This window comes from Lutra lutra, chromosome 13 (genome assembly GCF_902655055.1).
Source record: "Lutra lutra chromosome 13, mLutLut1.2, whole genome shotgun sequence".
Lineage (NCBI taxonomy): Eukaryota > Metazoa > Chordata > Mammalia > Carnivora > Mustelidae > Lutra > Lutra lutra.
In genome coordinates this window covers 24230269-24255293 of record NC_062290.1, presented here as the reverse complement: position 1 = coordinate 24255293, position 25025 = coordinate 24230269, and the positions used below count along the sequence as shown (strand labels likewise).

At 39.3% G+C, this 25025-nt stretch overlaps 1 protein-coding gene across 1 annotated transcript in view; it reads right to left on the bottom strand.

Moving 5' to 3' along the window:
* Positions 1–25025, bottom strand: part of LOC125082946 (ras and EF-hand domain-containing protein-like) — a 66504-nt gene that overhangs the window by 24570 nt on the left and 16909 nt on the right. The window contains 6 exon segments of the mRNA XM_047698876.1: positions 2424–2512; positions 3422–3506; positions 5112–5180; positions 7633–7748; positions 10035–10112; positions 13401–13493. Coding sequence (XP_047554832.1) covers positions 2424–2512; positions 3422–3506; positions 5112–5180; positions 7633–7748; positions 10035–10112; positions 13401–13493 — 530 coding nt within the window.

Genomic DNA, 25025 nt, shown 5'->3' with positions numbered 1-25025 from the left:
TTTAGGCTTTATTTACTGTTCCTTTTCTAGCTCCTTTAGGAGTAAGATTGGATTGTGTATTTGGAACTTTTCTCGCTTCTTGAGGTAGGCCTGTATTGCTATTTACTTCCCTCTTATAACTGCTTTTACTTTATCTCAAAGGTTTTTTACTACAATGTTTTAATTTTCAGTTGCTTCCATGCATTTTTAAATTTCTTCTTTAATTTCCTGATCTTCATGATCTTTCCAGGTTTTTTCTTGTGGTTTCTTCAAGTTGATATAGCATGCTGGTCTGAAAATATGAATGGTATGATCTCAATCCTTTTGTACTTGTTGAGGCCTGATTTGTGACCAGTATGTGATCTATTCTGGAGAATGTTCCATTGGCACTTGAAAAGAATATATATTATCCTGCTTTATGATGAATTGTTCTGAGTATATCTGTTAAGTCCATCTGGTCCAGTGTGTCATTCAAAACCACTGGTTCCATGTTGATTTTCTGCTTAGATGATCTGCCCATTGCTGCATAAGGATTGCTTTAGCATCCCCTACTGTTACTGTATTATTATCAATGAGTTTCTTTATTTTGTTATTAATTGGTTCATATATTTGGGGGCTCCCATGTTGGGGGCATAAATATTTATAATTGTTGGATCTTCTTGTTGGATAGACTCCTTAATTATGATAGAGTGCCCTTCTTCATCTCTTGTTATAGTCTTTGGTTTAATATTTATCATATCTGATATAAGTATGGCTACTCCAGCTTTCTTTTGATGTCCATTAGCGTGATAGATGGTTCTCCATCCCCTCATTTTCACTCTGGAGGGGACTTTAGGTCTAAAATGTGTTCCTTGGAAGGAGCATATTGATGGGTCTTGTTTTTTTATCTCTTCTGATACCCTATATCTTTTGACTGGAGCATTTCATTCATTTACATTCAGAGTTATAATTAATAGATAAGAATTTAATGCCATTGTATTCCTGTAAATTTGCTGCTTCTGGAGATTCTCTCTTCCTTTCTAGTCTTTGTTACTTTTGGTCTTTCAGTCCCACAGAGAGGGTCCCCTTTAGTATTTCTTATAGGGCTGATTTTGTGGTCAGGAACTCCTTTGGTTTTTGTTTGTCTGGGAAACTTTTTATCTCTCCTTCTACTTTGAATGCTAGCCTTGCTGGATAAAGTATTCTTGGCTGCCTATTTTTCCCAGCATGTTGAATATATCATGCCACTCTCCACTGGCCTGCCAGGTTTCTATGGAAAGATCTCCAGAACCATGCCTCTGCACCTCCTACCTACTACAGTGTTTTCTCCCTCTAGTTCTGCATTTTGTTCTCTCAGTATTCAGATCTATTCTTGAGTATTTGGAAGATCTGATATTTATCTAGCCGTGTTTGAGGGACAAGGCAAACATAGGGTCCCCCTACAGCTCTGCCATCTTAATTCTCAATACATTTTTATTCTTTAGAACAGAAGATCTCAAATGCAAAGGGAATGAATATGAATTGGAAAGTTGCATTGAAAATGGAGAGCTAGAAGCCCATAGCTTATGCCTTAACTTCTACTTTCAAGGTTTGATACCCCCCAAATTTAACTTTTTAACTAATAACAATGGACATATGTATTTATACACACGAGTACACACATGTAATCTTTCAGTCCTTGTCGCCAGATCTCAGGTTACATAGGACCAATATATCACTTCATTTGATTCAAAATAGAGCTAAATTCTCACTTCTGTTAAATCTCTCTGACTCTTTCATTCTTTTTTTTTTTTTAAGATTTTATTTATTTATTTGACAGAAAGAGATCACAAGTAGACAGAGAGGCAGGCAGAGAGAGAGAGAGAGGGAAGCAGGCTCCCCGCTGAGCAGAGAGCCCGATGCGGGACTCGATCCCAGGACCCTGAGATCATGACCTGAGCCGAAGGCAGCGGCTTAACCCACTGAGCCACCCAGGCGCCCTCTCTGACTCTTTCAATACAACAGTTCACAAACATCTGCTAGTCATGTTTCTGTTTGTTTTGAAATTTTCCTTGAACACAGCTTACATAATATTATGCTGAGCTATTAAACATTTGCAGATCATGCCAAGAGTCTCAACATCTTATCCCACGTATATGGCAACATCCAACACTATAGTTCTGCTTGTTTCCCTCTAAGAGTTTTCAGAGTTCACTTCTCAGGAACAAGATGTAATGAGAGAACAAGGTCAGGGGAAGCATACATAAAATCAAGTCATAATAATGTCTTAAGGAAATCACTTTGCCCTCTCTGAAACATTTCTACTTTGAATCTTTACAGGTTTCAGAAATTTTAAATAAGATAGCAGAAAATAGAAATTAGTGCCCAAAGTAGATTCTACTGTTTTAACTCCCCTCTAAGGAAATTTACTTTCCTTTTCACTCTAATCCAGAAATCAAATGAAAAGTAAGTAGGTGTTACCATACCTGTCATAGCCCAGAGGATGAGGAGAATGACCATTAAATTTGGGACTGCTCCTAGAAATTTTATTCCCTGGTGATATATTACTTATGCGCTGAAATACATAAAATATATAAGCAACATTTTGTTATTCCATAAACACATAATATATATACACACATATATATAACACACTAATTAACTTCTAATGTAATTAAAAGTTTGGTACCCTACATGAGTAAATATGAGCACAAACACCAAGATAACTCTTGTTATCCTCTCTCTGCATTGTGTCTTAGATCCAAATCCCACTGCATGAGCCATAAAGGGCATCCTGGTTGCCTGCATTGTCTAGGACTCCGAATATCAATGTCTTTGGATTTATCTCTTCTCAAACCATAATTTGGCTCAGTGACTGAGCTAAAGGCTAAGGCCTAAAGCTAAGGCAAAGGAACACTAAATTTGAAGCTGACCCCCAAAAGTGGGAGAAGAGGATTTCTGACACATGTAGTCAGGAAAATTTCCTCAAAATTCCAAGACGGGCATAGCTGGTTTCTGTAGCGGGGTTTTAAATCCAAGGCCCCCACTCTGATCATCTCACGGCCTAAAGAATACTCAGTGTGTCTAAACACACTCCTCAGCCAGAAGCACCTTCTCCCGACTCTGAAATGGGAAGTATTTTCTTCCTATTTCAATAAGATTTCCCATTTTTTCTTCTATCATTGCTATCTGTGCACATCTGAATTCCCTACTACACTATAAACTATAAACTCTTCCAGGACCCAGGTAACACCTTACACATCTTTCTCTGGTTTCCTTGAACAGCTAACAGTTGGTGAACATCCAGGCATTTATCTCGGCAGAAGGGTAGCATATTCTTTAATTTGGGAAAATGTTGCCTCCTCTATTTAAATGGAATAGTTTTGCATTTTTGGAAGTTCCCCCTTTAAGAAAAGACATGATCTTCATCAAAACACTCTACTATAAGAAAGAATAGAATGTATTATAAAATTCTACTACATACCCAAGATCTGTTGAACTTGCTATAACTGTTTTCACGGGAGCTCCTAAGGCCGTCATTACTGTCATGTAACTTCCAGTTAGCTGTTCTACACAGCAAATTAACAAACAAACAGATAAGGGAGGTTGGGGTAAAAACCACCTTCTTCACAGGCTGCGAAGTTCAGAACGCTGAGTTACTTACCACCTCTTGCAACTTTCTACCACTCCTCTTCAAACCTCATAAACTGAGATCATAATTCACTACTGGAACTACAACTTAATTGATGGATTACCTCTCTTTTAAAGGTCTCAAAGCATTTCAGGAATTAGCTATGCTGTTGGAACCCACTGTTCCCTCAGGTAGCTTCGCAGTGTAAATAGGTTTCTTGAAGGTCTCTGTTTCCTAAATGCCTGGACCCAAGTGGCCCCATGTGCCACTCTCTGTCCCTGTGCACGTGTCCCATCCAGGCGTAGATGCAATGTGTTATGTCACACTTCTTTCTCCCGGCTACTCCCACGTCTTCCTTGTGGCCTGATGCTGCCCACCAGGCACTGTCAGGTACCGATGAAATGTTCTGATGTTGACTCTGGGTTCAAATCCCATGCAGGCATGTACCTTCCACATCATTGATGGGAGTCATCTGACCTGTCAGAGCGGCGGCAACCTCTTCTAAAAACTGAGGACAATAACAGAGCATCCGCCTGAGAGTGGCCAGTCTGTCTCTACTGAAGGCTGATCCATCCTTCAGATCTCAGCTCGGTTGCTGCATCCGCCAGAACACTTCCTGGACCTTCCTGGTTAGGAGGAAGCTCTGCACTATATGCCCCCAGTAGGCGCATCCCTTTCCCCCATCCCATTTCTTTGGCATTTTAATGTTTATTTCTATAATAAGCCATCAGTTTCCATCTTCTTCCCCTAGATGAGCCCCATAAGGAGACAGAGAGACTTTTTCCTTTTCTTTTTACTTGCCATTCTATGCTCAGTTCCTGGCATACCTGACCTGTAAATGGTGTTGAATAAAGTCTGCTGGACGAATGAATAAATGAATGAGCAGGATCACTGTAACATGTCAACTCTGTAACTGCCACAAGTGAGACTTAACAATCATTCAAAATGGGGAAAACAAACTTGCCAAGTCTGGTCCTCCTTCATCTGGGGAGACAAACCAGAACTTACATGGGTAGAAGAGAACGCTGAGGTAGTGGAGTGGGGGGTCTTATGGGGAAGGCCCTCAGAGGCTGGAATTACGGTAACGTGGGTGTGAAGTTGATAAGCAGGTGTAATATTTCCAGTAGGGTTAAAAAAAAAAAAAAACTAAGAAAAATAGCCATCTCACCACGAATGATCGTGGCAAGAATGATCGTGGGTGTCCGGTGCTCTGACATGAGCAAACAGGAGATTCCTGACAGCCTCCCGGTGTGCTGAGCTGCAGAGACAGCTGCTGAGGTCTGAGCCCTGAGTCTTTATGGAAGTGTAACAACATCTCACCTGACGGGCGAGAATTATACTCTAGTCCCTGGATTGAATAGTTTATTTAGGATTAAAAGCAGGGGAAGGTCAAGTGCTGAATGCACCACAGCGAGAAGAAACCCACATGGACCTGCAAACCCAGTCTTGAGAATATGACCACTCGTGTGACATGGGGCACATGTCTCATTCACAAAACATTAGGAAAATGTAAATGTAATGAGCGTTTTATATGGGAACTTACTGGAGTAATTTCAATTTGCCTCTCAAGACTATTTGATCTTCTGTGTTCTCTCAGATTATTTCCAGATCCCTGTAAAACCATATTTTATGTTTGAACCAGAATTAGGTATGCAGTGCTGTCTTACACCTATCCTCCAGACCCCCTTCACCTTTCTCAAAGATCTGTGTCCTTGGCCATGGTTTTCTATTGTTCAGTCCCTCTGTGTGGTCAGCAGCCCCACATGCCTGCATATCCCCCCTCTGCTTCCTGTGCGAGGTCTTGTTCTCCCTCTCAAAGCCAGCTCCATTCCTCACAGGACCATGACCCTTCACCTTCTGCTAAACCCCCTCTCCCCAGGCACTCATTACCAGTCCCTTCAACCCAGCCTGCTCTCTCTACTTTGACCCTCCCCTGCTCTTTCTCTGCTTTAACACAATCCCAGCCCAGCTATTCGTCTCCCTCCTTGTGATTCCTTCTCCTTTCCCTGCCTGGCTCTCCCCTCCTCATCGTAAACCAAAGAGAAGTCCACAGGACCAGGCTCTCTCCATCTGTCATAAAACCATGTTCAGTGATTCCTGTTGCTTTATTACAAAGCTCTGGCCTCCTCTTAGTAATGTCCCCTAAGAACGTCAGTCACTCACCACCAGCCCCTATTTGGCCCCAGCCTCATTTCTAAGCAGACAAACCCCATCACTCGCTTTCAAAGACTCTCAGGCTCTCAACTGTCATCCACAATAACCTGTCCACTCACTCTCTTGATGATAAAGCGAAAAGGTTCCTGGGGTGCCTGGGTGACTCAGTCATTAAGCGTCTGCCTTTGGCTCAGGTCATGATCCCAGGATCCTGGAATCAAGCCCCACATTGGGCTCGCTGCTCTGCTGGGAAGCCTGCTTCTCCCTTTTCCACTCCCCCTGCTTGTGTTCTCTCTCTCACTGTCTCTCTCTATCGAATAAATAAATAAAATCTTTTAAAAAATAAAATTTTGGGGCGCCTGGGTGGCTCAATGGGTTAGGCCGCTGCCTTCGGCTCAGGTCATAATCTCAGGGTCCTGGGATTGAGTCCCGCATCGGGCTCTCTGCTCCGCGGGGACCCTGCTTCTTCCTCTCTCTCTGCCTACTTGTGATCTCTGTCTGTCAAATAAATAAATAAAATCTTAAAAAAAATAAAAAAATAAAATAAAAAATAAAATTTTTTTTAAAAAGCTCCCAATTGACAATAGGAATTCAAACTCCTTAGCCAAAAATGATGGGCCCTTGCATTATAGCCTTAAACTGGCTTTTAAATTTTTAGACTTTGTTTAACTTTTACTCTTCCATTCGAAATACCTTTTCCTATCCAGATGTCTGAGCACTGTTCCCCAAGCCAGTCTTACCTGTCCCTTTTCTGGCCTCTGCCTTGCTTACTGCTCACTTAGAGCAACTCTGAGGCTCTTAAGAGTCTCTGAAATGGAGAGACTAAAAGTCTGTATCCCATAGGACATTCATTGGATTGCAAGAGTTAATGCTAGGAAGGTCTTATGTACAGTGCCTGCCAGATGACAGGGCCGCCTTCGTAACCTCACTGACATTGCCCCTGACCTCCCCCACCCTGATCAGCACAGGCCAGCTCCTCCCAAGCTGACCTCAAGCGTCTCGTCTCTAATAAATCTCTTCACCTCTTCTGAATAAAAAGGACATTTTATCTACCATCACATGGCAATGGACCCAACCAGCAACGCTGCTGGGATTGTTTCTGACACTGCTGAGCAACTACGAAGCTCCCTAACCTTTCAGCTTCGTGGCTTCTCAAAGAACCTGAACTTCTCATACAGCAGAGACCACATCTTTGCTTTTCTTTTTTTCATATATTCCACACTCATTACTCCTTCTATAAGTCAGGAACCTGTATACAATAAGTACTTAAATGTTTCACTGCTGACCATTACAGGACCTTAATTGTGATTCAAGTTTGCAAACAAATAAAACAAAAAGCATGACATTTTCCCCAAGTGTACAAGTTTATATAGACACATGCACACACATGTATGTATTTTGGGTGTATATATCTCCATATATGCATTTGTACGCAAATCTGTGAATGCAAATACCCACGTAAGTATCCATATATATGGACATATATGGGTATATGGATATATATGGATACTTACATAGGGATTTGCATATATATATACACGTATATGTATGTAAATGCATACATACATATACATGTGTGTATGTACCTCTGTGTGTGTGCACTTCAATTAGCACTGACCGCCAACATTTTAGGTAAACTCTTCTGCTCCCAGTAATTCAAACATCTATTAAGCCCTGCACTCTCCAAAGCAGTCAATAATTATACTAATTAATCTTGTTGTTAAAAAACTTTTAAATGCAAAAATCACCAGGCAATAGGATACTGAAAGTGAAATCTTTGGAAAGCAAAGAACATACCAGCAAGGTCAATAAATAACCCTTTATGATTACGTAGCTGACTTCATTCACATGGACGGCCATCTAGACAAACAACCCGCTCAAACGAAAGAATAAAATGCCAAGTTTCATACCTTTCTGAATTCAGAGTCTGATCGGCATAATCACTTTTCAAAGCATCTAATTCACTCTGGAGGAAGGCTATGTTTGTCTGTGCTTCTGAAAGATCTTTCTTAACTTTCTGATTTTCCTGAAGGAAAGGAACAGTACAAGCATTAGATTTCGGGCAACTTCCACCCGGGAGAGTCAAGAGTAATGGAACCTCACACCCCACGCCACACCTCCATAGTCCTTCAAACCTTGGGTGTTCGAAGAACTAGTTACCAATTCAAGGTGATTTCAAAATATCATAAGGTAGTAAAGTCTCAAAAAGCTAAATCTTTGAAATTGTTCTTTTATTTAACGTCTGACATTTGGTGCCAAAAAACTCCGGTCAAGACGGGATCGTGATGTACGTTAACATGTTACTGGTAAATTAACTCAGTAAACACGTAAACATCTGTTTTACTCAATGAGAGCTATGAATCTACTGACAAATATGCTGTGGAATTAACAGTATTTATCACCGGGCAGACTGGCTGATTTTTACAATAAATCTTATCACCTAACATTTGTGATTTTTGCACTTAAAAATAGTGTGTTTTTTTTTTTAAGTCTATGTTTTTCTTAAAAAAGAAAAAAAAAAAAACACTGGAGGCTTCCAGTACAAAATGATGGACTGAACACTCTTCTTTCCCTTTGAAGACCCCATTCCCATGAAATACCAAATAACATGAAATAAACCAATACAGGTTACAAGAATGCAAGAGGGGCCCCCAACAGTCAAGTGAATTAAATAGATTTCTGGAAGATGGAAACTGGATGGAAATGTGCTGACAGAAGAGAAGAGAGCAAGAGCACAGTAGGTCTGGAAGAGGCGTGGGAAAGTTTGTACTACAGAGCAAAGGAGGAGGCAATTAGCTAGGCAGTACCCCCCCATCCCCCAACAGGTGGAAATGGAGCTTAAAAACAGAGATTAAATTTGTGTATTAAGGCATGCAGCCTGCAGCCCCCAGGCCATCCTCTCTTACACTAGCAAAGAATAGCAGATAGTCAGAGTCAATTCCCAAGGCAGTAAGACAGGGCTTGTCTTTTAAAAAGAACTGAAGTGGGTGCCTGGGTGGCACAGTCAGTTAAGCATCCAACTCTTGGTTTGGGCTCAAGTCCTGATTTCAGGGTCATGAGACAGAGCCCCGCCTCAGGTTCGGTGCTCAACGTGAAGTCTGTTTCAGATTCTCTGCCTCTCCTTCTGCCCCCACTTGCTCTCTCTCTCTTTCAAACAAATAAATAAAATCTTAAAAAAAAAAAGAACTGAATGACCCCTATTCAGTGTCCTAAGGCTTCTTATCTATAACCCACTCATTCCAGTCATAAGGGGTCCCCCATTCCAACAGCCAGCTTCACACACACAACTCCTAGGAAGACACCCTCTCAGGGAGGAGGTCCCGAGGTAAACAGACGTATTTACCTAGGTGCACAGAAATCCTACACCAGCTACCTAAAATGTTCAGAAATTCCAGGATGATGTATGCATAGTGAGTTTAAAAAACTCACTGAGTTTTGAGAACTGAAATTTTGGAGACTCCAAAATTAATATTTTTAAGGAGAAAAAACAAATTCCACACATTGGGAAGAATAAATAAGAAGTTGGAAGGCATCAGTGAATGATATCCTGAAGATACCAGAGTTTCTTTTTATAAGAAACCAAAAACTCAACCAGGAAATGCAAGAAAAATAAGCAACTCTACAAGAAAGTCATGATCCAAATACAGAGCTAAGTAAGATAGGGCAAAATTTGGAACCAATGGCACAGTGCAACTTGACCATGAAGCTAGGGGCCTTCTCTTCTGAGTGGTGTGGGGATAATGAATGGAGAGAAAGAAATGCACTTGCAGCAAGCTGGCTCACTTCTGGGCTCGGCAGTGAGAATATTTAGTCCTAACAAAAGAAATGTTCGATAGTGGCTTTCAACTTTTCGAGAGTCCACCTAAAAACAAAATAAAGGCAACTTAATGATGATGATAAAACAGATGCAAAGGCTGTCAATTTGGCAACAGAAAGACCAAAGGTAGGGTCATCAAGGTGGGAAAGGGACAGAAAGAGGAACACTGGAGGAAGAAAAGGGCAATTATCCCCTCATCCCACAAAGCTGGGGATACAGAGCAAAGCTGAAGTTGCAGGAATGCAGGGTTAACTATGCGAAGTGCAAGGGCCATGCCACCATTGCTGTGAATAAGAAATAAATAAAAGCATTCACCATAGGTGGGGAATCACTGAGGATAATAGCGTGAATAACATGTTTGGTCAAAGGTACATCAAAGGCTTTCTCTCACTGCAGTATTAATTTCTCTCTATCCCCGGAACACTGATAAACAGCACGATCATGTCTAGTGGTCGAAGAGGAAATGTATTTCTGGGAAAGAAAGGTGATTCTTACCATTGATAAATCATAAATTTGCTTTTGTAAGGCAGCCACATCTTCTTTTTGACTTAGGTGTTTTGATTGTTCTTCTAGCTGAAAGAACAAATAAATGCTGTTCATGTACAAACTCACTTTGGATTGACTGAGTTAAGTTTATTAGTATCCTTGAATATATAGCTAAATTCTATAGGAATTCTAAAAGTCTTCAATTTTCAACATGATACAACTTTGTAAATCATTAAGCTACATATAATCCATGAGGATTTGAAAACTTGGTTTCAATAATTTAAGCATTTAAAAAATGAGGGTTGCTGGGGGGAGGGGGGTTGGGAGAAGGGGGGTGGGGTTATGGACATTGGGGAGGGTATGTGCTATGGTGAGTGCTGTGAAGTGTGTAAACCTGGCGATTCACAGACCTGTACCCCTGGGGATAAAAATATATTATATGTTTATAAAAAATAAAAAAATATTTTTTTTTAATTTTTTTTTATTTTTTATTTATTTGACAGAGAGAGATCACAAGTAGGCAGAGAGGCAGACAGAGAGAGAGAGAGGAGAAAGCAGGCCTCCCGCCAAGCAGAGAGCCCGATGCGGGACTCGATCCCAGGACCCTGAGACCATGACCTGAGCCGAAGGCAGGCTTATTAACCCACTGAGCCACCCAGGCGCCCCTAAAAAATATTTTTAAAAAAGTTTAAAAAAGGGGTTTTTTTTTTGGCTTTATGAATTTCCTTTGAAACAACTGAACAGTCCTTTTGGGAAGCCACCATTCAACTACTAAGCGACCTAACTTCACCTTTTCAGTTACGTTGCATATGAGTCTGGACCTTTATATTCTCCTAGAAATTTATCCATACTTAACACTTTCTACCCTGTATTATAATTATTTACGAATGCCTTATCTCTCCTACCAGAGTCCAAGATTTTTAACAGCAGTGTTAGCATCAGATTCACTTCTTTTTTTCAGTGATTCCAGTAAATGCTTATTAGAATAATTGAAATCAGTAACATTTAAGTGTGATAGGAAGCTAGTGACATATGCACCCAGACTCTATGGATACATACCTGAGCTTGCTTTCTGGGTGACTTGTCAGTATCACCAGACTAAACCAGCTCAGGAGCATCTCTAACATGGACAACTAAAATGTCTCTCCTACAAAGAGCCGACAGTCCCTGGAAACGGTGGGGATCCGTGGGTTTCCATTAACTGAGTAGTTGCGCAGTGACCAAAATGAATGCTAAATTTCATCACACTAAGTCAAAGCCTAAGTAATCAGATGCTGGACTTTCTTCATCTTACCAGATGCTTCTATTAAAGGTTTTCACACGAGACCACGACTCTGCCCCCGGCCAGCTCTGAGAAGAGCCCTTGATTTTTTCTGATGCATGCCACTTTCACAGAAGAAAAATGGGGGGGGACTAGGTTCCTGGGGCGCCTGGGTGGCCCAGTGGGTTAAAGCCTCTGCCTTCAGCGCAGGTCATGATCCCAGGGTCCTGGGATCCAGCCCAACATCAGGCTCTCTGCTCAGTGGGGAGCTTGCTTCCCTTCCTCTCTCTCTGCCTACCTCTCTGCCTACTTGTGATCTCTGTCAAGTAAGTAAATAAAAATCCTAAAAACAAAACAAAACAAAAACTAGGTTCCTCAGAATCCATGGCTTAGGGTAACGGCAGTCATAATCAATTTGTGATCTTTTCCGTAGGTAGTTTAAGCCTTTAATGTTCCCTCACGTAAATCCCCATCTGCTCTCTTATAAAAAATCCTCCGCAGCAGGCGGGAAGTCTGGTACAAGTGAGAAAGCGCAAACTGCAAAGCGAGACCACTCCACGGCTTATTGGCTCTGTGACTCGAGGACTCCGTGTCCTCAGCGGTGAAAGCAGCATATTCACCTCTCCTCAGAGAAAGCTTGAGAATTAAATTTAAAAATTGTGAAAAAGAGCTTATTAAACTATAAAGTCAGTAATGTCCCAGCTATTATGGTGAGGCGGGACAGTCAATTATTAATCCCATTTTACAAATGAGAAACAAAATGATAAGATAACGAAGTCAATTGTCCCAGGTGTAACTGGCAGAAAGTGGCAGAGCCACGATGAGGACTCTGGTCCCGTCACCTCTGACTCTTACTGTTCAGAGCCTATGTGGTCCTCATCATATGCCTCATCGTGGCAAGAAATTGTGTGTCTTTTGTGCGTAACTTGCTTTTAGCCTAAAGATGTCAGAAAACAGGAAAATAACTAAAGACCAGGGTGAGGAGATCTGTGACTCTGGCATCAACAAGGGATTGGTCTGTTCAAATTGTGCAATTCAAGCATCTCATGTCTGTCTAATGGCCTCTGTCAACTAGAGAAAAGGTTGACATTGATCATAATTTCCCAAGAAGGCTATTGGGGAGAATTTTTAATAATCCCAGAGGTTTGAACTGCAATAGACTATAAAATACAGCTAATCGTCACTTAATCTCATTGACTATGAACACTGGAAAGAGCATTAAATGTTATCACATGAACAACCAGAGAAGCAAAGTGCCACAGTGGCACTTTCAGGAATGATTCTTTTTTAAGTATCCGTTTTCACTTTAGCCAAGGTATTTCCGCTCGCTACAGAGACAACCCACACCCAAGCAGTGGATCCAGTACCAAGCTGCAGACAGCCTGGGCCGGCAGTGGAGAGCCAATGGGACGTAGCTCTTCCCAAACTCTGCTCTCGGTGATGTCAACTTGGCAGCTTAAAATTGTAATGATGGGAGCATTAACACCATGGAAATCAGCAAATATTACAGATTTGTCCCTGACCCCCTCCCCTCTCCAGAGCCTGTTGTTAAGTAGCTACCAGCTCATCACAGGGTGAAGAATACCTTACTCATTAGAGACCAAACACAGCAAAGGCCAAACGCAATCACACCTTTGCTCACATTTCAGCAAGTTCTCTCCTAAGTCCTGCTTATCAGGGGTGCCCTACATGTGGAACTTTCTGCACAGAACATTTACTTTATTTAATAAATATTCACTGAATACTGACCATTGCAGTTAGCTGGAGGCAAGGATATGAGAATATGTGACCAGTAAAGACAAGATCCCTCCTGTCCTGAGCAGAGTCCACTGAACATGTGGGCACTGAGGGTACCCGAGGAAGGAAAACTGGGGTTTGATGGACAATTGTCCAAGGGGTCAGAAATATTTATTAGACCTGTGCAGAAGAAAGACTGCCCTTGAAACAGAAAATCAGGGACCTTTAAAAAACCGTCTTTCAGGAAGCCCAGTTTGACTTTGAAATCTGATTCCAAATGCTGCTTTAATATGATTCCCAATGTTTTCAGTCGCTAAAAATTTAAACACCCTGATATACTGAGGCTATTCCTAGAAGCCTCACTGCCACAAACCCACCTTTTTAAGTTTCTTTATTGTCACCTGTAGATCTACTTCTGTTTCATACTGACGTCTGAGGTCACTGAGGGCTTCCTCAGCCTTACGTTTTTCCTTTAAAAAAAAGAAAAAAAGATTTTACTGATTTAAATAGGTTTTTCAAAACCCCACTGAGCGAGAAATGTATTGTGTCAAACTAAGGCTGATCCCAAGTCTCCCACACAGGGAGGGCAAGAAGGGATGGCGGAAGTAAACCAAATGACTCTCGAGGTACAGCTCTTCTGGAACTGAAACCTGTGGAAGTGAAAGCCGACATGCACACATCACCTGGAGAGACGCCCCTAAGACTATCACTCATGTTGTGACAGGAGGCCAGGCAGCATCTATTAACTAGTTTAATTAATTACTGCTGTTGTTAATTAAAAGATACAGCAAGAGCCAAGGGCCCAAGTGCTTGCCTGCACCCTATCATGGCATCGGGGCCCAGAAAGGTCCAGTGGGTGTATCCTTCTTCCAAGAGCTTACACCTTACTTGAATTCAAATCACATCACCTGCAAATTTCTATGCTAAGTGCTTCTGCATGGGTTGGCTCTTCTCAGATGTATCCTGCCTGGATAAGAGAATGCCAAGGGGCACACCAGGAGGTCAAGGGCTGCAGCTCCCAGGAGCCCAGACATCTTCATTTCTAATATTATTATTCCGGAACATTGGTAAACATCTGCATATAGAAGTTTTCTTGCAAACTAATCTATGAGATTTACCAGAACACCCCATTTTCTGATTTTACTGGCTTTCCCTAATCCACGTCCCCCAACATTAAGTTCCAACTGGTTAACACACATCAGAAATCACATAGATCTTCCAGATCCCCGCATCCGAATAATTTTTCTCGGACCTTTTCTCCACAACCTGAGAAAGAATTAGTAATCAAAATCCTTTGGCAGGCAGCGACAGTTAAAAACTAGGGTGATTTATTTTTATTTTTTTAGATAAATCTTAGGGAAATCTTATGTCCAAGTGCATGTAACCCTTTGATTTTAAACACTTATTTCAGCAGTGCTATTGTTTCTTTAATACTGACTGCTCAATGGGTACAAGATCTTAAAAATTCAATCATTTTGATCTTTCTTTTTTTCAATCTTACCCTGTTTCCAAGAGACCCTCCTCACTCTGTCTTATGACTCATGCGTAGGTTCCCTCCAGTGATTCTAATAGCCTGTGAAAATGTATTTGGGTTATTTTTATTTTATTTACATTATCCATTCCCTCCATGCTTTAGACTTTCTTTTATGTACAGCCATTTCTTTTAGTTATAACTCTGTATTTCCATTTTTATCTCATTCTGGATTTTCTTCATTGCTTATTACTTTGTTTTTTTTATTATGATTAAAATAAAGTAAGTGATTGGACAGACATCCCTCCAGGCTGGTGTTCTTAAACATAAGACTAAGTGCTAACCATCTGAGGAACTGTTAATTCTTGAATAGTACATAAAACAGAGTCAATGCTTAGCATCTATCAAGCCAAAAATATCACTGATAATTATCATCTATAAATTTAACTGGTAAATTATGAGAGGCAGTCCATTAGAGGCCCTGATCTTAGCAGTCTAATTGTTAAGTGAATATAGTTCCATTCAATTGGACAGCTAACACACCAAATTAAATTTTATCATTATTGCAATATAAGTTGTTATTGATTTTGAGTTTATGTGCTTTCCTGTTTATTCTAAAGATTGATTTTTCCATTTAAGGGAAGGAGTGGCTAGCTAGATGATGCCCTTAAAGCTTTAGAAATAGACTTGTTCAACTCAACCTCTGAAGTATTATTATCATTATACGTTAGTAATTACTAAATATCTGTAGTTTTCAAAATAGATGAGTTAATATTTTTAACTGCTTAGACAGAATTGCTTTCTAGAAGAATGTTCCTGCAACTTCATTCCTGAATTCACTTTGACCATTGCCCTCAGTTTCTAAATTCTTGTATTTTTTGACCTGCTTTGCCCTTTCACTGAGTCTCTTTACTGAAAAGTCATCAAGAAATACAGATCCTTGCAAATGTCTTATGTACACATCTTTTCATTTCCCATGATAATGATCTACTCCAAACCCACTCTAAGTGATCTACCACTGCATAACAACACAACAATCACTTAGTGATTTAAAACAACAACCATTTCATTTGTTCATAATTTCATGGTCATTAATATCATGATCATTAGTCTTTATGTTTCTCAAGGAGAAAGATAGTATCAAAGTTGAGAATATCAAGTACATTTTTAAATTTTATCGCCTTAATGAGGAATGGTCAGCTTCCCTATGACCCTGCTATTGCACTACTGGGTATTTACCCCAAAGATACAGATGTAGTGAAAAGAAGGGCTATCTGTACCCCAATGTTCATAGCAGCAATGGCCACAGTCGCCAAACTGTGGAAAGAACCAAGATGCCCTTCAACAGATGAATGGATAAGGAAGATGTGGTCCATATACACTATGGAGTATTACGCCTCCATCAAAATGGATGAATACCTAAGTTTTGTATCAACATGGACGGGACTGGAGGAGATTATGCTGAGTGAAATAAGTCAAGTAGAGAGAGTCAATTATCATATGGTTTCACTTATTTGTGGAGGATAAGAAATAAACCAGAGGACATGGGGAGATGGAGAGGTGTGGAGTTGGGGGAAATCAGAGGGGGAGACGAACCATGAGAGACTATGGACTCTGAAAAACAATCTGAGGGTTTTGAAGGGGCGGGGGGTGGGAGGTTGGGTGAGTCTGGTGGTGGGTATTATGGAGGGCACATATTGCATGGAACACTGGGTGTGCTACATAAACAATGAATTCTGGTACACTGAAAAGAAATTAATTTTTAAAAAGAGGAAAAAACAAAACGAAACAATATTTTAACTTACAGGGAAAGAAGTGCAGTCATCCCACAGCAATAGTGGTAGCATGAAGGAAGAATCTGGAAACTCTATCAATGGTGACTTGTTTAGCATTTTTTTTAAATAAGGAAATACTGACCAGCCGGAATCTTATGCAATCAGCTGATGTGTGACTGTTAAGGTTTTTAGTTTCTCAGTATTGTAGAAGAATACAGTGATAAATTCTTCTCAGGATGTATTAATTTCGCCTTTGATGAAGAATTGCCAGGCCTTGTTTTAGAAGGCAAAAAGGGCCATCATTTTTATGGTGCTTCCCATTTCGCCTTCCCTGCCAGCAGCTCCAACTTCAGTCTTCATTCACCTTGACCCCAGTTCCATTTCTCCTGTTTCTCTACCTGGTTTCTGAGCAAACATTTTTTTTACCATAATTTCAAACTGCTCAGCTGTGTGTGTGTGTGTCTGTGTGTTTACCTATAAAAAAAAGTCCTAAAGCCTTTGGAAAGGAGGCAGGATTTAAAATTAGGAATAATTATAAACAACTATTAGGCAGTTGTGTACATTTTAATGTTGATGGTATTGGAACAATAATCATGTCAGTATTTCCTTATTAGTTTACTACTTGTTCTTTTTTAAGTTTTTTTTTTTATTTGTTTGACACAGAGAAGGAGAGGGAGAGCAAACACAAGTCGGGGAGCAGCAGGCAGAGGAAGAGGGAGAGGTAGGCTCCCCGCTGAGCAAGGAACTGGACACGGGACTCGATCCCAGTACTCTAGGATCATGACCTGAGCTAAAGGCAGACACTTAACAGACTGAGCCATACAGCTGCCCCAATTTACTACTTGTTTTAGAACTGTCTAGGACTCATTCAACTTTTTCCCCAAACTTACATTCTAACAAAAGACAAATCATGTTCTAAGATCACAATGGATTTCTTCTTAGGAAATCCTATGAATTTGATCTCAAATGCTCAAACATTACTTTTAGCCCCAGGGAATGCAATGTATGCATTGTTAGATCAGAGACACATTTATGTTCATTGAAAATAATGGAGAAATGTACATTTCTATGTGGCATGGAAGTTCCCAATTCTATAATATGAGGAGATGTTAAAATATTAATCTTTTTTTAGACTAAGAAAGATTAAAGCTCCTGATCCCAGAAGTACAAAATGAGACAAACTAGATCAGTCAGATAGAGATCTATAAAATTCTAAAACCATTCCTGTTCCTCTGGAAAGTATTCTATAATTCAGTATTCAAAGAATGAGATATTCAAATAAGGCTCTTTCACCAATACCCCAGAGTCTCAGCTTAGCAATGAACTAGGATACTAATTTTTTACTAATGTCGTAATTGGAAATACAGAATCAGGATTTCTAACACTCTTACATGTGTTCTTTAATTTGCAAATATTTAATGTTAAAGAAGATGGGTGAATAAAGTGAAATCTAGCTTTAAAAAAAAAAAAAGTAAGAGGTCACATTTGCACCATGCAATGAGATATTGGAAGAAGACAGAATTCTTTGCCCACAAACACATTTGTGGAGGAATGCCCTACCTTTAGGATTTTGGAAAATAATGTAAATTCCATTATGTCTTCTAGTTCTCAATTCATATTTTTAGTAATAAACAAATTATTAGTTAATTTTTATAAGAAATTTGAACCCCCATGCAATGTTGGTGGGAATGAAAAATGGTACAGCTATTTTAGAACAGTGTGTGGCAGTTGCTCAAAATGTTACACATAGGATTAATGTAGGACCCAGCAGTTCCACTTCTTGGTATATATTCACAAGAAATGAAAACATAGGTCTACACAAAAACTTGTAAACAAATGTTCATAGCTATCTTATTTATGAGGTCAAAAGACAGAAACAATTCAGACATCTGTCAAATGAGAAATGAGTACATAAAATATATCTCTATGATATGATATTTTTTGGAATAAAAAAGACCAATGCATGTCAAAACAGGGATGACCTTGAATACATGTTAAATGAAAGAATCCAGTCCCTAATGACCACATAGGATTCCAGTGACATGAAGTGTCCAGAATAGGGAAATCTAGAAACAGAAAATAGATTTATCTTAGAGTTGAAGGAAGGAGGGGAGAGGAGAATGACAGCAAAACATTGCAGATTTGTTTCTCTTAAGTCATAACAATGTTTTAAAATTGACTGTGGTGATGCCTATACTGAAAATCAAGGAATTATACATGTTACATGGGTAAATTGTATGGTATGGGAAATATATTTCAATAAAGCTGTTAAAACAAGTAAAGGATTTAAAAATTAATGCTGAAGGATGAAACGAAGAGGAGCATAAAGGACAAAAGTTGTCAACACATTTTTGGATAATGGAAATCTGGTGGAGGACTGGTAACTGACTAGCAGAGCAAACAAAGTGCTGGCAAATCAATTCACAGTGCAAAACCCAGGAGACATGCAACCTGGTGGCACCAGAGAAAAAAGAAATTAGGGGTTCCACCTTAGTAATCATGTTGAACTATTGTTCTTGTTGTTTGTTTATATTGCATGTAACTTCTAAAATCTTTTTTTTTCCCCCCCTGGAGTGGGGTGGTCTTTGCCAGTTTTGCAAAACCTGTTGAAATGTTAACATGTTTCAGATGTGCAAAGAGGATCCCAGGTTTCTTGCATTGGACAGAACCTGAGACAACTGTTTTAAAGTTAGCATTGCACATGTCTGGGGTCGGTGTATGGAGGAGGCAGTAGCTTCTGAAATCAAAGCCAGAAATCTCAAAGCTTGGGTTAAATTCATTTTTAAATTGTATTTAAAAATAAAGTTGTGGAAAAGTTGTGTAGATGGTAACGCCATAGATGGTAAAGCCATATACCCTTTATCCAGATGTACCTATTAAGATTTTGGCCTGTTTACAATCTCTCTCTCCTTTTCTCCTTCCCCTTCTCCACACATAGGAAAACACATATATGCATATGAAAATTATACATACATTCTTGAATATTTGAGAATACATTTCATGCATCATATACTTTCTCCCTGAATATTTCATAGTGTATTTTTTATTAAAAAGAATATTCTCTGACAGCACAGTTATCTCCTTTGGTAAATTTCACATTGATCTTAAACTTTTAACTAATCTCCCACTCAAATTCCATTTTATCAATTTATCAAGTAATGTCCTCTGTGTGCGTGCGTGTGAGTGTGTGTGTGTGTATGTGTGTTTGTGTAAACCTCCTTACAGGATTTAGGCTAGAATCACATACTACATCCAGTTGCTGTATATCTTTAGTTTCCTTTAATCTGGATCAGTTTCTCAGCCTCTTTTAGAACAAGGCCAGGTTTGAAAAATCAATTCGATGTGCCATATTTATAACCCCTTCTCACCTGGAAATTTTTTGGGGTGGACCTTATCTTGCTCAGATTTTAAAGGATATTTTTATAGTTGTGAATCCTAAGGACCTATTTAAAAACAATTCCAGAAATTCAAAGATATGTGGAAGGATTTTTCTTAACAGACATACGTCCTGTAGTCAAGGGAGGGTATGTGAAGTGGGGCGGGCTAGAAGTGTACTTTCCTTTGGGAGAGACAATGGTGAAGCTGTGGACAAAGGTTAAGAGAGGAAAAGAAGGCTGTCATTACTGGCAAACCCTCCTCATACGGGAGGGAAAAGATTGGGTGTCTACGGCCAAGGCCGATTCATCAGTGAGGAAATGTAGGCAAGTCAAGTAAGGAAATGATAGAGGGCTTAATTTCAATGGTTTATAATCTAAATCATGAAGCCATAAGGGTTCTGATTATTATATGAGTAGGTAGCATGGGGAGAAGAAATAAATACATATAACCATCAACAAAAATGACATTATTAACATTGGTAGAGATGACAATAAGGTATTTTGGTGAAAAGGTAGAAGCTATGTGGGAAAAACAGTTTTCATGGAAGAAATAAACATAGGTTTCATTCAAAAAGCCAAAAGGTATTGCTAGGTATAGTTACAGTTGTGCTCATTAGTCATTATGCTAGAGGAGCCCACTTCCTAAATCAAGAGAGTTTGGTCTGCTGTGATGCAGCACACTTGCTCTGTAAAATAAAGGAACCTTTAAAAATGTTGGGGGGAGAAAGGGGACTTGACAGAGAGGGAAGAAGGAGCAGCAGGGAGAGACACTATACATGTGGAAGAGAACCTCTAGGGCACGAATAGCCTAAGAGCGATTTGGGGAAATGAAAGAATTACTAAAAGTTTTTAAGTTGTTTGCCTCAGTTCCATGGGTGTGTCATGCCCTTGTCTCCCTCTTTGTCATGCTTCTGTTCCTTGGTACAGGCTATTCTGCTTTCTCGTGCTTTTTAGTGAACTTTTGAATACTTTTTGGTATTCAATACTTTTGGATGCTTTTGAGGAGCTATGGGGGTGGGGCTGCTGCTGAGTCTATTTCTGGCTTCATACAGGGAAAGATGCATGAGGGAGAGCTCAGCTGAAGGCAGAGTAGATCTTGAGGATAAATTCCTGGGGTAGAGGAAATCTTCAGAGATGAATTGAGGTCCAAAGTGAGAACACCAAGTAGAGAGAAGGGTCTCAGGTAATATCAGGGTAACAGGGGACCGAGAACATTTCACTAAGGTAAATATATGATATGTGACTAGGTGGAGCAGGAAGGTAGGCTGGAGGCATCTAACAAGCCAGGAAGGATGGACACATCTGCTGGGCTGGATAGTGGGGCAAGGGCTGCATGTGAGTTTCTCTCTCCTGTGCTGTCCCCTCCCCAGCACTCAGGAACCTTTGGTGTCTGTACTAAAGCCCTGTGATGTGGGCCTGGAACTCTAGTCTAGCACATGGATTCTCCATGCCCAGCTGCCTGAGGCAGGAGTGCATTTGCAATGATGTGAATCATCTTTGTCTGAGAAGCCTTACTGCACCATGGCTGAACTTCTATTACACTTGCTCAGTCTTCCCATCCTTCCCTTCCTGGGTTGAGTGGGGCTCCTTCTTCGGTTGCTGTGCTACCGAAAGAGGAAACTGTGTTTACCAGTACTTTGGAAACAGAGATGTCAATCAGGTAAGTAAAGTCCCTGAGAGATACTAAATCTTTCTTTTCAAATAGATTAATTCAAAACAACTTCCAAATGATGCTTTGGCTGAATCTTACAAATTTTAAGTATTGTATTGTATTGTATTGTATTGTATTGTATTGTATTGTATTGTATTGTATTGTATTTTATGAGTCTCTATGCTCAGTGCAGAGCCCAAGACAGGGCTTGAACTCATGACCCTGAGATCAAGACCTGAGCTGAGACCAACAGCCAGATGCTTAACCGATTGAGCCACCTAAGTGCCCCTTCAGTTGTATTTTAATTTTCATTTGGTTTAATTTTTTTTTCTTTTGAGTCTCCTTTCTTGGCCTGAGTATTAGTAGTGTGTCATTTAATCTAATCTAAACATGTTGGGATTTCCAGCTATCTTTCTGTACTTGATTTCTAGTTTAAGTCTACTATGGTCTAAAAACATACTGTGTATGATTTCTTTATTTTTTTAATTAAAAAAAAATTTTTATATTAACATATAATGTATTATTAGCTCCAGAGGTACAGGTCTGCGAATTGCCATATGTGTGATTTCCATTTTATATTTGTTAAGGTGTGTTTTGTGGTCCTAAATATGGTCCATCTTAGTGAACGTTCCATGTGAGCTTGAGAAGTAAATGTGTATTCTGTGGTTGGATGAGGTATTCTATAAACGTCAATTACAGCAAGTTGATTGATGATGTTGTTTGGGTCAACTATATCTTTACTGGTTTTCTCCCTGCTGAATCTGCCCATTTCTGAGAGAGTGCTGCTGAGATCTCCAACAATAACAGTGGATTCATCCATTTTTTCTTGCAATTATACTAGTTTTTGCCTCACATATTTTGAAACTATGTTGTTACATGTATACCTGTTAAGGAGTGTTCTGTCTTCTTGGATAATTGACCTCTTTGTTGTTATATAATGCTTTTCTTTACCCCTGATAATTTTCCTGTTGTGAAGTTTGCTTTGTCCAAAATAATCGAGTTACTCCTATTTTCTTTTCATTAGTGTTAGCATGGTACATTTTTTTTTCTGTTTCTTTGTTTTTAATCTATCTGTATCTTTTTATTTAAAGTGAATATTTTATAGATAACATATAATTAGGTCTTGCTTTCTTTTTAATGTGCTCTGACACTCTCCCCTTTTAATTGGTGAATTTAGACCACTTCCATTTAGTGATTTTATTTTTTTTAAGATTTTATTTATTTGACGGAGAGAGAGAGAGAGAGCACAAGTAGGCAAAGCAGCAGACAGATAGAGAGGGAAAAGCAAGCTCTCCGTTGACCAGGGAGCCCTATGGAGGGCTCAGTCTTAGAACCCTAGGATCATGGCCTGAGCCGAAAGCAGCCGCTTAACCTACTGAGCGACCCAGGTGTCCCAAGTGTTTTTTATGTATAGAAGGACTAATATCTCTATCTTGTCTGTACTGTTTGCTATTCATTATACCTATCCTTTCCCCTCTTTTTCTGCTTTTTCTGGTTTTAAACAAGTATTATATATAATTGTATTTTCTCACTTTTGTTAGTCTTTCAATTATTCTGTTTAAAAATCTTTTAGTGATTGTCCTAGTGTTTGTAATATATATTTACAACTACTCTAAGTCCACTTACATATAATGTTATACCACTTCATAGTGCAGGAGTGTCCAATTCCTCCTGTCCCTTGTAGCATTGATGCCATTCATTTTACTTATCCATATACTAAAATCACCCAACACATTATTATTATTATTAGGTCAATTGAGAATAAGATAAATCAAAGTTTTATTTGATCATCATTTATTCCTTCTCTTCATTTCCTTTATGTATATCTGAGTTTTTTCCTTCTCCTCAAAGATCTTCTTTTAACATTTATGCAGGGCAGGTCTGTTGCTGATGAATTCCCAATTCTTATTTGTCTAAGTTTTTATTTCTTTTTTACTTTTGCAGGATAATATCATTAGATATAAAATTTTGGATTGGTGGTTGTTTCTTTCAACACTAAACATTTCACTCCAATCTTGTTTCATGGTTTATGATAATACGTCATAATTTGTAGGTTTTTTTTTCCTCTAGAGGTAGGGTTTTTATTTCCCCCTGGATTTTTTCAAAATTTTATCTTTTGTTTTCCTAAAGTTTGAATATGATTTGTCCAGGTATAGACTTTTTAAATATTTCTCTGCTTGGTGTACTCTGAACTGCCACAATGTATCACTAACTTGTTATTAATCTTGGGAAACCCTTGGCCATTATTACTTCAAACATTTTTTTCTGTTCTGTCTTCTTCTGGTATTCCAATTACATATCTATTATAGAGTTTGAAACACAGTCTTGGATATTTTAGATTTATCTAGATTGGATATTCTAGATTAGCAATAATAAAATTCTTTTTCTCTTTGTATTTCAGTTTGGAAAGATTCTACTGTCATATATGCAAACTCATATATTCTTTCCTTACTGTATGGAACCTACAGATAAGTCAATGAAAGGCATTGTTCATTTGTCATACTGCTTTTGTTTTCTAACGTTTCCTTTTGATTCTTTCAGGGAATTTCACTCTCTTGGTTGTGTTTGTATGTTTTAGTATGTTGTCTACCTTTTCTGTTTTTGTATGTTGTCTACCTTTTCCATTAGCGCACTTAACATAAAAATTGTGGTTATTTTAGATTCCACAAATGAGAATTCTGAAATTTGTCACATCTGACTATACACCTGATGCTTGGTTTGTCTCACCAGTTCACTTTTTCTTGCTGTTAGCATGCCTTGTAAGGTTTCTTTGAAAGCTAAACATGATGTATTACGTAATTGGAACTAAAATAAACAGATCTTTAATGTGAAATCTTATGTTAATCTGGTCATGTGTTGGGGTGTGTTCAATATTTATGGTAGCTATGCATATCAGAGGCTGCAGTTTCCTTTAGTGTCCTTGTTTTTGTCTCTCCTGGTGTCTTTAGTTTTCCCTAAATTTCCCTAAGTAGAAACTATACCTTGCAGCTCTGCTTAGCTATGATCCTGTTCCTACACCAGAGCCATCAATACTGTAGCAAGGTGTCAGGGGGGGAGATGATTAATCATTCATCTTTTAATGGGCTTATGTCCCTGGATTATGATGTTCACTAGTGTTTAAAGGTTTTTGTTTTGTTTTGTTCCACTCTTATCAATGAGAAAGGAAGCCTAGAGGGGGCTGCTGTAGTTGGGTAATTTACCTTCTCCCATGGGGCCTAAAGCTCTGGTAGGTTTTTCCCATTGAGTAGGTTTGTGTTATGGAAAACACTCTGGGAATATTTCACACTGTTTTCAAAATGGGTTACCTTTCTCTTTTCTCTCTAACATTACATTCCCCTGCCAGAAACTTGAGCTTTTTTTTTTTTTTTTTTTTGGTAGCTCTACTGTGAGAACTAGTTTTGGTTCCTGGTAATATAACCCATAAATAAATGGGAGGTACCCATTAGATTGGGACTCCAGGAGTTTCTCACTCTCATGCTAGCCCATATGCATCCTCCAGCAATTTGTCAAAGTGTCTGTTTAAGTGTTCCTACCAGGAGAGCAGTGTTGAGCCTCCAGTGCCTTCTGACTCAGGTTAGCGATTCTTCGGTACGATTTTCTGCACTGACACTCTTGGAAGATTTGAGGTAATGGTCTGCCACTATGGTTCCAAGAAATGTCATTGGTTTTTAGTCTGTTCAGCATTTTGCTTCTTTCACAGACTGAAGTGATGACTCCCAGGCTTTTTT